At 35.9% G+C, this 15,009-nt stretch overlaps 1 protein-coding gene across 1 annotated transcript in view; it reads right to left on the reverse strand.

Annotated features, from left to right (window-relative positions):
- UHRF2 (ubiquitin like with PHD and ring finger domains 2) overlaps nucleotides 1-15,009 on the reverse strand; it is a 74,587-nt gene that overhangs the window by 22,535 nt on the left and 37,043 nt on the right. Inside the window, exon 5 of the mRNA XM_079926561.1 lies at nucleotides 2,091-2,283. Coding sequence (XP_079782687.1) covers nucleotides 2,091-2,283 — 193 coding nt within the window. The remainder of the gene's footprint in view (nucleotides 1-2,090; nucleotides 2,284-15,009) is intronic.

Genomic DNA, 15,009 nt, shown 5'->3' on the forward strand with positions numbered 1-15,009 from the left:
AACCATAAGAAATAATCCAGTATAGTACTTTAAAGTTCCCCAAATGTGCATCGAGATGCCTAGGGGCAATGCAGTGAACTCACAGGGCACCGTAAGATATATTAAAATTTCAAGCAAAATACAATACTTGAACAAAGTTGTTTGGATTTAACTACGTAATAAACGAAACTATTATGTAACACCTATTCTGCAGATCCAAACCTTTCCTTGTGGACTGAACTAGGAGGGGTACGGCTATTAGAAGTTAGCAAACCCATTTTGGTTTTGCTATGCCCCCAATATACTCTTCATTAGTAACAGTATCTAACAGTTTATTTATTTATTTTTATCTTACTTGTCAATTGGTTCAGAACTCTGGCAACTAACAGGTTCCGCTTATTGCCCCCCACCTCCCCCAACCCACCAGCCTCCCCCATCTAAACCCAAACACCTTCTGCCAAAATATTCACTTGAAATTATAAAATATACATATATACACAGAAATCTTATAGTAATGCTCACTAATACCAAAAGTAAAATTTAAATGTCAAAAGAGTAACAGCTGGACAGATTTTGTGTAAAATGAGGTACGTTTATAAGAACTATAATACAGAGGTAGCCAAATATGTTAAATTCAAAAAGGAAATTGCAGAATAAATTTTTTACACAAAATTAACTGTATAGATACACAAAGATGAATTAGATAGATACAGAAAGATGTCTAGAATGACATATATTGTTAGAGTGATTACCTCTTGGGAGTTCTATAATTTATATAGTTCTATACTCTGAATTTCTTACAAATGCACACAATAAATTCGCGAGGAATTTACCGTATCAGAGCTGATTGTTCATTAAGAGAAACAGGGAAGAAGTACCTGACAAATAAGAGACGGGGAAAGAAAATTGCCACTGATTTCAGTACTAACTTTCTGACTGATCACACTGCCTATTCTTGCTAATGAATGGAAGGTTACAATTTTGTTTCACTTCCACTAAGGTAGCTGTGACAACATATAAGTAATGGAAATTTCACAGACCTAAAATACCAAAGGTATGTTTAGATTTTTGGTTTGGAGAATGATCTGGTCAATGGCAATCTGGCTGTGAAATGGTTTCTTTACACAGAAGTTCAAAGCTGTAGCTATAACATGATTAGCATTAGACAGAGGAGAGAACAACATATATATGCAGATACACTGAGAGAGAAAACACAAGAAAAACCTGGTCAATCTTCTTTTTCTATTGTGTTTTACTGAGAGCAAGTAAGTCACATTAAATAAGTTTACTTATCAAGTTTACCTTTATTCCTAGAATATAACCATACAGTCATAAACCATAGAAACAGTCATAAACCACAGAAACAGTCATACACAGTATGCCTTAAGGTTCTTAATTCACGTAGATGTATTAGCATCACAGCCTCAAAAAATGAGTATGGCTTAGACCAGTAACATGGAAATCTTATTTATTGATCTGTTAAAGGTCTTGTCTTGTTCTAATCTTGCACAACTGTGGTAAGAAGAGGTTAGGCAGAACTATTTAATCTTGAATATTTCTTTTCCCAGAATATACTAGACATTGACACACAGCATAAAGTCAATGAATTGTTCTCCAGAAAAAAAATCAGAATTGACAGAGTATGAGACACTGTAACCTATTTGCAAAGATAGTGACTGAACCATGAATGAAGACTTAGAATCTAGTCTGCCTCTGTTACCAACTAGCTACATGATATTAAGTAAAATATATGCAAGGAAGAGATAAGGCTACACTCTAACATCCTAACGATGACATAAACCTCATTCACTACCTCCCAGAAATTCAGGGCTCAACCAGCATTATTATTCTTAGGCTCTCTACTAGTATAAAAATAAGTCTCACTATTCAAAATTAATCTTAAATGGCCACAACATTACCAAAGTGGGTTTTTAATCTGGACAGACTCTATAATAAAGGAAACAGCAAGAAAATGGCAATAAAATGCCAAGATGAGAAAATATTTTTTGAAGACAAATCTTATCATTTGAGAAAAATCCATTAAACCAAAATAGATCTTACATCAAAATGGTTGTCTTGAAAATAAATTTGTATGGTCTACAATTTTATACTTTCTCAAAAGTTATTCCCTGGCCAGTTAAAATGGCAATCATGAACAATAAATGCAGTCTCAGCCCGTAAGAAAAATCCATACTTAAAAACTTTCCATCTGCCAATGAAAGAGGATGGGCTCCAGGTTTCTCGATCTTGAAGATTTCATTTATGAATCTTATCTGACAGTCATTTAATTTTCCTTCAGAACCCCTGTTTAAAAAAGGAAGAAAGGTTAACCTCTGCCAGCAAAATCTAAATCACACACAAATAGTAATTAAAAGTCAGTTTGGAAACTCGCTGAACACTTCCTATTTACAAATGGGGATTACAGCTATTCTAATCACTGAGTTATTGCTTCCAGCAGTAGGAAAAGTCCAATGATTAATATTTGAAGTTAAGTGTCACTTTTAATATCAGGAAAAAAAATTCAAGACTCAGATCATCTGGTGAGAAGATAGCTATCTTGTAAATTTAATTTAACTTAAAGACTAGGTAAAATGATACTCCCAATTAAAATGAAAGATTTAAACATATTTCCAATAAATATGGCAAGTTTCTGGGTAAATAGATGACCTCTTATTACAAAGAAAAGTCTTTCAAATACTAAGCCATATTTTTCATAGCCACGTTTATAGCTGTTTGCATATACTTCTTCAAAGTTTCTTGCTGTGACTGTGGATTTGTATAATTCTTTTAATTTATCAACTTTTGCTTTGTATTTTTGAAGATATATTATTGGGTACATACAGATTAAGGATCCTTAAATCTTATGAAATGTCTTTGTATCTCTAGTAATGCATTTTGTATCAAAAGTGTACCTTTGGTTTTTTTGATTACCATTTGCTTGGTGACTTTTTCAATCATTTCACCTTTTAAAACTTTTAATGTCAAATGCAGAAAATTTATAGATAAATGTATGGTTTAGCCAATTATAAGGTACACATCCTTGTAATCAGCCATGACAAGAGATAGGACTGTCAACTACCTCAGTAGTTCATGTCCTCCCTCCCAGTCACAACCTCTTCACTCCCTCCCATGAGTTATATTTACCTTAATTTTCTTCAATCTTCTCACCTGTCTGCCTAAGTATATGATATAGTTTTGTGTTTCAAAAACTAAATTCCCAATATTTTTCCTTATAATTTGTTGAAGAAGCCCCACCATTTGTCCTATAGAGTTTCCCATGGTCTCGATTTTGATACCTGCATTCCCAAAGTGTACTTTAGTTTTTTCTGTCATTTATATTTCCAGTAAATCAGTAGTTGGATCTGGAGTAAAGGCTGAAAACCCTTGGTTTGATGCCTGTTTTTAACAATAAAGTTTTACTGGAACACAACTATGCCTATTCGTTTATGTATTCTCCATGGCTGGTTTCACGCTATAACAGCAGAGTTGAATTGCGACAGACCATCTGGCGGCCAAAGGTTAAACTATTTACTATCTGTCCCTTTATAGAACAAAACTGCTGACCCTTGCTCTAAATGTTTACTCAAATCCAGGTTCATTTTTTGGGTAAAACTGTCTATAGGTCTATTTTCATCAGTAAGCACCTAATTATTTAGTTGTCTTTTCCTACAGCAGCCATAGATGCTCAATGCCTAGATTAATTCACTGGGAATTGGAAAATGTTGGTATTCTAGTTCTTTCATTCCTTTTTTACTTATTTGCTGGAATAATTCCATAAAGAGAAACCTGAGCTCATCAATTACTTGGTGACTCAGTGGTATAGCTCATATAACAAATATAGATGAAATGCTTTCTTTAGCAGTTTAAAAAACATAGTTCTCAAACATTCTATGTAGTTGACTGATGAGTTTCTATGTAACTAGGAGTTCACGTATTTGAGGTGTTTCAATCCACGCTAGATATTTTCCTTATTGATGTTCAAATCGCCTCATCTTTGGCCAATGGGATATTCCAGCTGATTCTCAAATCTTTCTGACAAGAATTTAGCAATCTTTGTGGGCTTCCTTGTTATGTGTAAGACAAGATTTTTGTTCTCAGTTCATCTTGTACATTTTCTGCCCCCACCCGGTGTCTTTATTTTTTTAATAGATCTTTATTGGAGTGTAATTGCTTTACAATACTGTGTTAGTATTACAATACTGTATTAGTTTCAAAGTGAATCAGCCATATGCATACATATATCCCCATATCCCCTCCCTCCCACCCTCCCCATCCCACCTCTCTAGGTCATCGCAAAGCACCGAGCTGATTTCCCTGTGCTATGCTGCTGCTTTCCACTAGCTATCTATTTTACATTCGGTAGAGTATGTAGATGCTACTCTCAATTGGCCCCAGCTTCCGACCCCCGACCGCCCCCCCAGCCTGTAGTCTTATCTCCAAGGAAGCCTAGTTTCTTTTAGGTGGAAATGGTTATTTTAAGACCACAATTTAGGCACTAGAAAAGCTTTCTAAAACTGGATTGATCACTATTTCTAGACCAAGCTACAAAATTTAGACATACACATTAATACACGTACAAGATACCTCATGAGTTCATGCAAACACTTTCTGTTCAAATTCAGGACTAAAGGATAAGTCTGCTTTTGACAAGGCAATTATTTCTCTTTCTCCTTTCCCCCACAATCAGAAAATCCTAGTTCTCAAAGACACCAGGGATGCCTAAATTAGAATGCTACAAGTACTTCTTTGCTTTACCCCACATTACATATGACATTTTCACCAGTTGTCATTATGACTACAGAAAATACTTTAAAATTTCTTTGTGTATTTCTGCCATGTCTTACAGTTATATCTACAGTGTCAGACCATAAAACCATTACATACTACACTTTCTCCTTTATGTACCTCCCTCTAGTCCCAGTTCTAGATGCAGAGATATTTTTAATGTTTATCACTACTCTATGTCAAATTGCCTACAGTCATCTTGATGGTCTGAAACTAGTTCTCTACAAGATTTCCCAAGAAGGGTTCATGAGAACAATTCCTCCCCTAGTTCTTACAAGTTAATGACAGCTTGTCTCCAGCCTTTATACTGAAGGCCAGTTTGGCTAGACTTAAAATTCTTGGCTTACCTTTTCTTGACTCATGGATGTCTTTCTGGGATGTTTTCCTTGTAAGGGTGTTATCCTGGTTCCTTATTTTTTCTTTTTCTTCTAATTTTGTATGGATTTCACATCAATGTTTTTCTTTTGCTTGTTTTTATAAAATTTTCTTGACCCTTTAGAGGGTATAACTTCAATTAGGTTTGCTAGATCACAGCCACAGAGCTCCACATAACTCAGTTTTGTTGTTGTTGCTTTTTGGAGAAGCATTCAAAACTACGGCAGCTAAAATCTAATCTGATAGAAAGCAGATCAGTAGTTTGAGGCCAAGGTTGAGGGTTGTAGTAGTAATTGTGACTCTGATGGAGCCCACAGGGACTTTTGGTGGGGGGTAATGAAAAGGTTCTATATCTTGATTACAGTGGTGGCTTTATATGGTACATATTGCTTTAAGTAAATTTTGCCTCAAAAATTAATTTAAAAAATGACGCTATAGAAACTTCCTTTTGGTATCTCCTGGCTCTATTCCCCTGCCCTATTTTTAACTGGACCCTTTTTTCCTTTGTCTTTACTGTTCCTGTCCTACTCAATTTGGACTGCATTCCTAGTAGTTTATTCTCAATATGGGACTTTGTCCTGGAATGGAACTTTAGCTGACTAATTTTGAGAGTTCATAGGGCTCTAATCTCTTCAGACCTTACTGCAAACTGCATATACTCATCCAAACTGGGGTGCATACCCATTTCTGGCTTCAGCTGCTGTATTAGTTAACTATTATTACATAACAAGTCACCACAAAACTAGCAGTTTAAAACAAAAATTACCTCAGTTTCTGTGGATCAGCAATTTGGAAGCAGCTTAGCTGGGTAGTTCTGGCTCATGATCTTTCTTGAGGTTTCAGTCAAGCTGTTGACCAGACCTACAGTCTCATCTAAAGGCTCAACTCGGGGAAGACCAACGGGCTGTCTGAATTCTCACAACATAACAGCTGGCTTCCACCAGAGGAAGTGATCTGAGAGAGCCCAAAATGGAAGCTTCCATAACCCAATCTCAGAAGTGGTATACCATCACTTCTGCCATATTCTACTGGTCACAAAGAGCAACCCTAATAAAATGTGGGAAGGAACTATGTTGTTGAGTACCAGGAAGAAGGAATTATTGGGGGTCATCTTAAAAGATGGCCACCATAGCTGCTACTCTCAGGTGAGATAGGTTGCTGAGGTAACTTACTATTTTGGAGTTCTTGGGTCAATCATATATCCTGTTACCCTCTTCTTCCTCTTGTAATAGTTACCAATACCGCACAGGTCTTGTAGCTTTCAGTTGTTTATCTCAGCAGCTATCTTGGTGTTTGTGGGAGATACCACATCACCCTAAATGTCTGTAGATACTGCCCTTAATTTTTGGATTAGATCTTTTCGTTCTATTTGTTTTTATAAGGATATCTAGGAAGATTAAAATCTATGCTGTTGCCCTCTTCCTAGAATCCCATCCATCCTTATATTTTCAACTTCTGTGATTTCATATTTAAGGAGATTTTCTTATAAGTAGCCTAAGAGTTTTGTTTTTATTTTAATCTAGTCTGTTGATCTTTATCTTTATAATATTTAGTTCATATATAGTTAATATAATTGATGATATATTTGTTGCTACCATTTTACCATGTCTTCTATTTTATCTACCTTTTTGTCTTACTCTTCTTGATTGCCTTCTTTTGTATTATTCTATTTCCACTCTTAATTTGCTAATATTTTATTAATTTTTAGTGGTTCTTAGAGAATGCACCATGCAAACCTGAAAAATCAATCTGCTTTACGTTTTACTTTCAGTACTTTCCTGATCACGTCAGAATCTCAAAGCTTCATTTACTAATCCCATCTTTCATATGGTTATCATGATTTTATTCTACACATATTTTAATCTTATTTTTTCAGTAGTCTATTTGTACTCAAATAGTTACCCTTCCTCTGTTCATAATTATTTCCTACATTTCCTTATTTCTATCTGAGATCATCTTCCTTCTGCTTAAAGAACTCCCTTTAGTATTTCTTTTAGTGCAAGTCTGTTGGTTGGTATTCTCTCAGGTGTGGTCTGACGTCTTTATTTTGGTTTCATTTTTGTAGTATATTTTCATTAAAAATGTATTTCTAAGTTGAGAACTTTTAAAGTTAGTGTTTTCAGATGCCATTCCACTGTCTTCTAGCTTACACTACTCCTGGTTAAAACTCAGCCGTCTTCCCTTTGATTCTACCTTTAGTTTTCAGCAGCCTTATTGCAATATGCCACTGTTTTCTTTTTAATTATCCTGCTTAGGAACTACAAAACTTCAATCTTCGACTGACGTCTTTTATCAGTTTTGGAAAATTCTAGCTATTACATTTTCAAATAGTTTTCACCCTACTCTCTTTTGGGGAACTACAAAAAGATGTAAACACACCTCTTCACAAAGTCCCACATATATAACAGTCTTTTCTGTATTATTTTCCATTATATTTTCAATGTTTTAGTTGGATATTTTTCATTGACTTGCCTTTGAGTTTATCCTATCTTCTGCTGTGTCTTATCTGCTGATAAACCAACCTAAGGAACTCTTAGTTGTAGAAACTGTATTTTTCACTTCTTATTCTCCATATGATTATTTTATAGATTCTAATTCTCAGTTGAAATTCTCTATCTTTTCAACTATTTTCTTAAGCATATTAATTATAATTACTTTAAAGTTCCTGCCTGATAATTTGATCAAGATCACTTATGACTCCATTTCTGTTATTGGTTTATCTTCTTCTGGTTTTTTATTATGTGGCCCTGTCTTTTGGTAGCACAGTATTTTTGATTCCATGGTAGATAGTATATTTAAAACATTAGAGGTGGGCTTCCCTGATGGCACACTGGTTAAGAATCCACCTGCCAATGCAGGGGACATGGGTTCGAGCCCTGGTCTGGGAAGATCCCACATGCAACGGAGCAACTAAGCCCATGTGCCACAACTACTGAGGCTGCGCTCTAGAGCCCGTGAGCCACAACTACTGAGCCCGTGTGCCACAATTACTGAGGCTGCGCTCTAGAGCCCATGCTCCACAACAAGAGAAGCCACCACAATGAGAAGCCCGCGCACCACAACGAAGAGTAGCTCCCGCTCTCCGCAACTAGAGAAAGCCCGGGCACAGCAACGAAGACCCAATGCAGCCAAAAATAAAAGAATAAAATAAATAAATTTAAAAAAAGAAAGAAAAGCGTCAAAAAAAACACATTAGAGGCTTCAGACATTATCTTACCATTAAGAAGGTCCAATCTTCCTTCTGCTGGAGAGATACTACAGTGGTTTAACATTTTAATTAGCAACTCTGCTGAGGCAAGGCTGGTTTTTCAGCTTTGGTAAGGTTTAGTCTATCTGTCTGCCTTAACCATCTACAGTTTTCAACTAAGAGCCTGTTGTATATTCTGTGGGTCCACTCCACCAGCATGTTTGCCTTCTAAGACTGCTAAAAACTCCACTTTGTTTTTTACTTATGTTTTTAGTCTCCTGCCTAGGAAAACCCAGTATTTGGCAAAAGTCCTAAGAGAGCACAGGTTATATGCTTGAGGCATCCCACATATCTGCCAACAGCTCTGATTTCTTGTCCCTACACTGCCGCCAGTTGTTCAGTGAGGTTTGCCCTGTATCCATAATTAGCATAGTCCCCAGGGTAAAAAGCAACTACAAAAGCTAACTGTCAGGCTTCCCTGGTGGCGCAGCAGTTAAGAATCCGCCTGCCAATGCAGGAGACAGGGGTTTGAGCCCTGGTCCGGCAAGATCCCACATGCTGTGGAGCAACTAAGCCCGTGCGTCACAACCACTGAGCCTGTGCTCTAGAGTCCGCATGCCACAACTACTGAAGCCCACACGCCACATCTACTGCAGGCCGAGCACCAAAAGCCTGCGGCTCTGCAACGAGAGAGGCTACCGCAATGAGAAGTCTGCGCACTGCAACGAAGAGTGGCCCCTGCTCGCTGCAGCTAGAGAAGGCCCGCGCTCAGCAATGAAGACCCAATGCAGCCATAAATAAATAGATAGATAAATAAATAAATAAAATAAATTAAAAAAAAAAAGCTAACTGCTTCCTAAGGTTCTTCCCTTTCCAGAGTCATACCCCTGGTAGTTCTCCTTACTTCTCTGCTGCCTTTCAGATGACAACTGTACTTGATCTGGCTATTCTAGTTGTTCTAGGTAAGAATGCTGATCTGCAGCCAGCTATTCCACCCCACCTGGAAAGAGAAACCTTCTATGGGCTTCAATAAAGTCACAAAATCAGACAGCTTAAAACTAAAATCACTTTTCCAGTCATTTATCATTTTAAGTTGAAGACTTACTACATCCATTTCCTCTTGACTAAACTAATGAAGGCATAGATCACAACCAAAACAGGTAGTCAATTCATTCCTTCAGGAAACACCCTATTTCACTGAAATCTAATAAACAATTGTAAAAATACACTATTTTATATACTACCAAAAAAGAAACTGGCCTGCAATGGGTCAGTATAAGAAGAACCCTCAAATAAAGTTGGGACACCAAATGAAAGCTAACAACTATAAGATATATTATTTTATGAAACCTCAAGCAAGAAAAAAGCCTGAGATGAGCAGTCTAAGAAGGACCCTCAAAGCTAGGACAACAAATGGCTTCTCTCATGTTAAAGAAAAATGGCAAATAAACCACCCTGCAGATACAGAAAATAAAGATGACTGTGTTTCAATATTACCCCTAGGTATAAGGAGAAAAAGTATCCCCTGAGAGTTGAACCACAGGCATACCTTGTGGTCTGCAGATATGAATTCATACTACCTGTGTGGTTTAAAAAAGCTCAAGCAGGAAATTTAACTTCAAGTTAGATGGCACTCCAAGGTGACTAGCAGAAGTAAACTCAAATATCTGAAAGAACCCAACTTTAGTCAGTCCAATAGCAATTTTAAGATACATCATAATTTCAGATGTTAAAATATGGAAAACCGTTAATTTCAGATTCTATGAAGTATTGTATTTACTGAACATTTATTTTAACTAGTGCTTAGAACAGGGCCTGACACACAGGAGCGAACAACAACGACAAAAAAATCAAAGCATTAACATTCCAGTGGTATGCTTGGCAGAATAATAGGCCCCAAAGACATCTATGTCCTAAGCCCAGGAACCTGTGAATATGTTACCTTATATGGCAAAAGGGACTTTGTTAATGACCTTTAAATAGGATTATCTAGATAGGCCCAATGTAATCACAGGGGCCTTGAAAAGTAGAAAAGGGAAGAAGAAAGAGCCTGATGAAGATGTGACTACAAATGAACAGTCAAAGATACAATTTTGTTGGCTTTAAACATGGAGAAGTGGGCCGCGGGCCACAGGCCAAGGAATTGGGAGGCCCCTAAAATCTGAAAAAGGCAAGGAAGTCAATTTTCCTTCAGTCTCCAAAAAGGAACACATCCCTGCCGACACTGCTTTTAGCCCAGTGAAACTCATAAGATTTCTGACCTACAGAAGTGTAAAATAGTAAGTTCTATTATTTAAGCCACTAAGCCTGTGGTAATTTGTTATAGCAATAACAAGAAACTAATACAAGTAGGGCAAGAGAAAATAATAAATGTCAGGTGATAATCAGTATCATAAAGAAAAATAAGTTAGACTACGGGAGAATTCAATCATATACACACACACCTATGCCTGGTATCTGTCTGTCTGTATTGTTTTACATAGCGTGATCAAGAAAGTTGTCTTTCGAAGTGATATTTGAATAAAGAAATAAAACAAAAGACAAAGTAAGCCAAATGAATATCTGTGTGGAGCAGACCAGTCAGAGGAAACAGCATGTACAAAAGCTCTGAAACAGGAGCGTGTTTACATGATTAAGCAACACAAGGAGGCCAATATGGTTGGAATACAGTGAGCTTTGATTTATAACTTGATATGGACATCAAGTTCATAGTCTGTAAGAATGGTACATTCAATAATCAGATCACTAGAGATGGCATGATAAACAACTATGGATACAATTTAGTAAATAAAACCCTAAAAAATGACACAAAATACACTAAGTACATCCATAGTTTTAGTAAGGTTAAAATTTTTTTTTTGCTATAGGATTCAAATTCTACTTAGGAATATCTAATCTAGTATAATTTCATACAGTATTAAATATACAAGAGTAAGTGACCAAAGTTTTGAAAAACTGATTTAAACCCTAGACTTCTGTTTTGAATTTTCTTCAAAGCTAAAATAGAAACAGAAAATGGCAAGCTAAAAATAGAATTTTGTTAACTAGAATTAGTTTAAGCATATTCACTTTTTGGTACTCACAAATTAAAAATTAGATACAAGCATGAACTTTAACTCCAAGTTCCCTTATCAAATCTCCAAGGCAGATTACAAATCATGTCCTCTGTTTCTTCCTTTGTACCTTCAATACAATAGAGAGGATCAAAGCCGAACGTTAGTTTTTTTGTAAATGTCTAGTATACGCCATGATCAAGTGGGATTTATCCCAAGGATGCAAGGATTTTTCAGTATCTGCAAATCAATCAATGTGATACACCACATCAACAAATTGAATAAAAACCATATGATCATCTCAACAGATGCAGAAAAAGCTTTTGACAAAATCCAACACACATTTATGATAAAAACTCTCCAGAAAGTGGGCATAGAGGGAATATACCTCAACACAATAAAGCCCATTTATGACAAACCTACAGCTAACATAGTACTCGGTGAAAAGCTGAAAGCATTTCCTCGAAGATCAGGAATGAGACAAGGATGTCCACTTTCACCACTTTTATTCAACATAGTTCTGGAAGTCCTAGCCACGACAATCAGAAAATAAAAGAAAATAAAAGGAATCCAAATTGGAAAAGAAGTAAAACTGTCACTGTCTGCAGATGACATGATACCATACACAGAAAATCCTAAAGGTGCTACCAGAAAATGACTAGAGCTAATCAATGAATTTGGTAAAGTTGCAGGCTACAAAATTAATATACAGACATCTGTTGCATTTCTATACACTAACAACAAAAGATCAGAAAGAGAAATTCAAGAAACTATCCCATTTACCATCGCATCAAAAAGAATAAAATACCTAGGAATAAACCTATCTAAGGAGGCAAAAGACCTGTACTCCGAAAACTGTACGATGCTGATGAAAGAAATAGAAGATGACAAACAGATGGAGAGATATATCATGTTCTTGGATTGGAAGAATCAATATTGTCAAAATGACTATACTACCCAAGGCAATCTACAGATTCAATGCAATCTCTATCAAATTACCAATGGCATTTCCACAGAACTAGAACAAAAAAAATTTTTAATTTGTATGGAGATACAAAAAACCCCGAATAGCCAAAGCAATCTTGAGAAAGAAAAATGGAGCTGGAGGAATCAGGCTCCCTGACTTCAGACTATACTGCAAAGCTATAGTCAACAAAACAGTAATGGTATTGGCACAAAAACAGAAATATAGAACAATGGAACAGGATAGAAAGCCCAGAAACAAACCCATGCACCTACAGTCAATTAATCTATGACAAAGGGGGCAAGAACATACAATGGAGAAAAGACAGTCTCTTCAGTAAATGGTGCCGGGAAAACTGGTCAGCTGCATGTAAAAACATGAAATTAGAACATTCTTTAACACCATACACAAAAATAAATGCAAAATGGATTAAAGACCTAAGTGTAAGACCAGATACTATAAAACTCGAGGAAAACATAGGCAGAACACTCTGTCATAAATTGCAGCAAGATCTTTTTTAATCTGTCTCCTAGAGTAATAGAAATAAAAGCAAAAATAAACAAATGGGACCTAACTAAACTCAAAAGCTTTTGCATAGCCAAGAAACCATAAACAAAATGAAAAGACAACTCCCAGAATGGGAGAAAATATTTGCAAATAATTTGACGGCCAAGGGATTACTCTACAAAATTTACAAACAGCTCATGCAGCTCAATATCAAAAAACAAACAACCCAATCAAAAAATGGGCAGAGGAACTGAACAGACATTTCTCCAAAGACATACAGATGGCCAAGAGGCACATGAAAAGATGCTCAATATTGCTACTTATTAGAGAAATGCAAATCAAAACTATAATGAGGTATCACCTCATACCAGTCAGAATGGCCAACATCAAAAACTTTACAAACAATAAATGCTGGAGAGGGTGTGGAGCACCCTACACTGCTGGTGGGAATGTAAATTGGTACCGCCACTATGGAGAACAGTATGGAGGTTCCTTAAAAAACTGAAAACAGAGCTACCATATGATCCAGCAATCCCACTCCTGGACACATATCTGGAGAAAACCATGGTCCAAAAGGATACATGCACCCCAATGTTCATTACAGTGCTGTTTACAATAGCCAAAACATGGAAGCAATCTAAATGTCCATTGACAGAGGAGTGGATAAAGAAGATGTGGTACATATATACAATGGAATATTACTCAGCCATTAAAAAGAATGAAATAATGCCATTTGCAGTAACATGGATGGACCTGGAGATTATCATACTAAGTGAAGTATAACACAAATATCAAATGATATCACTTATATGTGGAATCTAAAAAAAAATGATACAAATGAACTTATTTACAAAACAGAAATAGACTCACAGACTTAGAGAATGAACTTCCCAGGGGGGAAGGGTGGAGGGAGGGATAGATTGGGAGTTTGGGATTGACATGTACATGCTGCTATATTTAAAACAGATAACCAGCAAGGACCTACTATATAGCACAGGGCACTCTGCTCAATAATCTGCAATAACCTAAATGGGAAAAGAATTTGAAAGAGAATAGATACTTGTATATGTATAACTGAATTACTTTGCTGTACACCTGAAACTAACACAACGTTGTTAATCAAAAAGAATTTGTTAACTAGAATTAGACAGTTTAAGCATATTCACTTTTTGCTACTCACAAACTAAAAATTAGGAACAAGCATGAACTTTAACTCCCAGTTCCCTTATCAAATCTCGGAGGCAGATTAAAAATCATGTCCTCTATTTGCTTCTTCCATTGCACTTTCAATACAATAGAGAGTATCAAAGATGAAGGTTAGTTCTTTGTAAATGTATAGTAAAATTGATAAACCTTTGGTGAGATTAAATCACAAACTAAACTCAGGAATGAAAAAGGGAACATTAACAAAGACTATACAGGTTAAAGATGAGGCTATCCAAACTTATGACAATAAACTAAAATTAAAATAGGTTCCTAGAAAATTAAATCCTATTTCAAGAATAGAAAATCTGAATAGTTCTATAATCATTACAGAAATCAAAAAACCTTCTCACAAAGAAAACTCAGCCCCAAAGGACTTTACTGAGAAGTTTTAACATTCAAGCAAAGGACACAAAACTCTACCATAAAATAGAAAAATATTACAGCACACGATAATTTTATAAAACCAACGTAATTTGGAAAGGATAGCTAAGATAGGAAAGTTAATACACAAATTTCACTCATTAACCTAAATGCAAAAATCCTATACAAAATATTGTCAAACCAAATCCAGGAAAGCATACCTACAAAATACCCGTCAAACATTATAATTATTGGTAAAACTTTCAAAGAGATATCAGGAGAAAAAAAAGATGCCTGCTCTCACCACCTCCTTTCAGCAATGTACTAACAGGCAACTGGTGAATGAAGACAAAAGTTAGCAATCAAAGGAAAACTACAACACAAAAATGTCATAATTCACAGATTACAATTATAAAAATCCTGAAACAATCTACATGTGAATTAAAATTATTAACTCTAGTAAGGCTAATGGATCCAAAATCAAAGGTTACTTATATACCAGTAACAAAGAGAAAAATGAAATTTAAAAAGGATTTATAATAACAAGTGGTATCTGAGGTTAAATAAGGATAACAGACACATAAGATCAGACC

Source organism: Stenella coeruleoalba (genome assembly GCF_951394435.1).
Source record: "Stenella coeruleoalba genome assembly, chromosome: 7".
Classification (NCBI taxonomy): domain Eukaryota; kingdom Metazoa; phylum Chordata; class Mammalia; order Artiodactyla; family Delphinidae; genus Stenella; species Stenella coeruleoalba.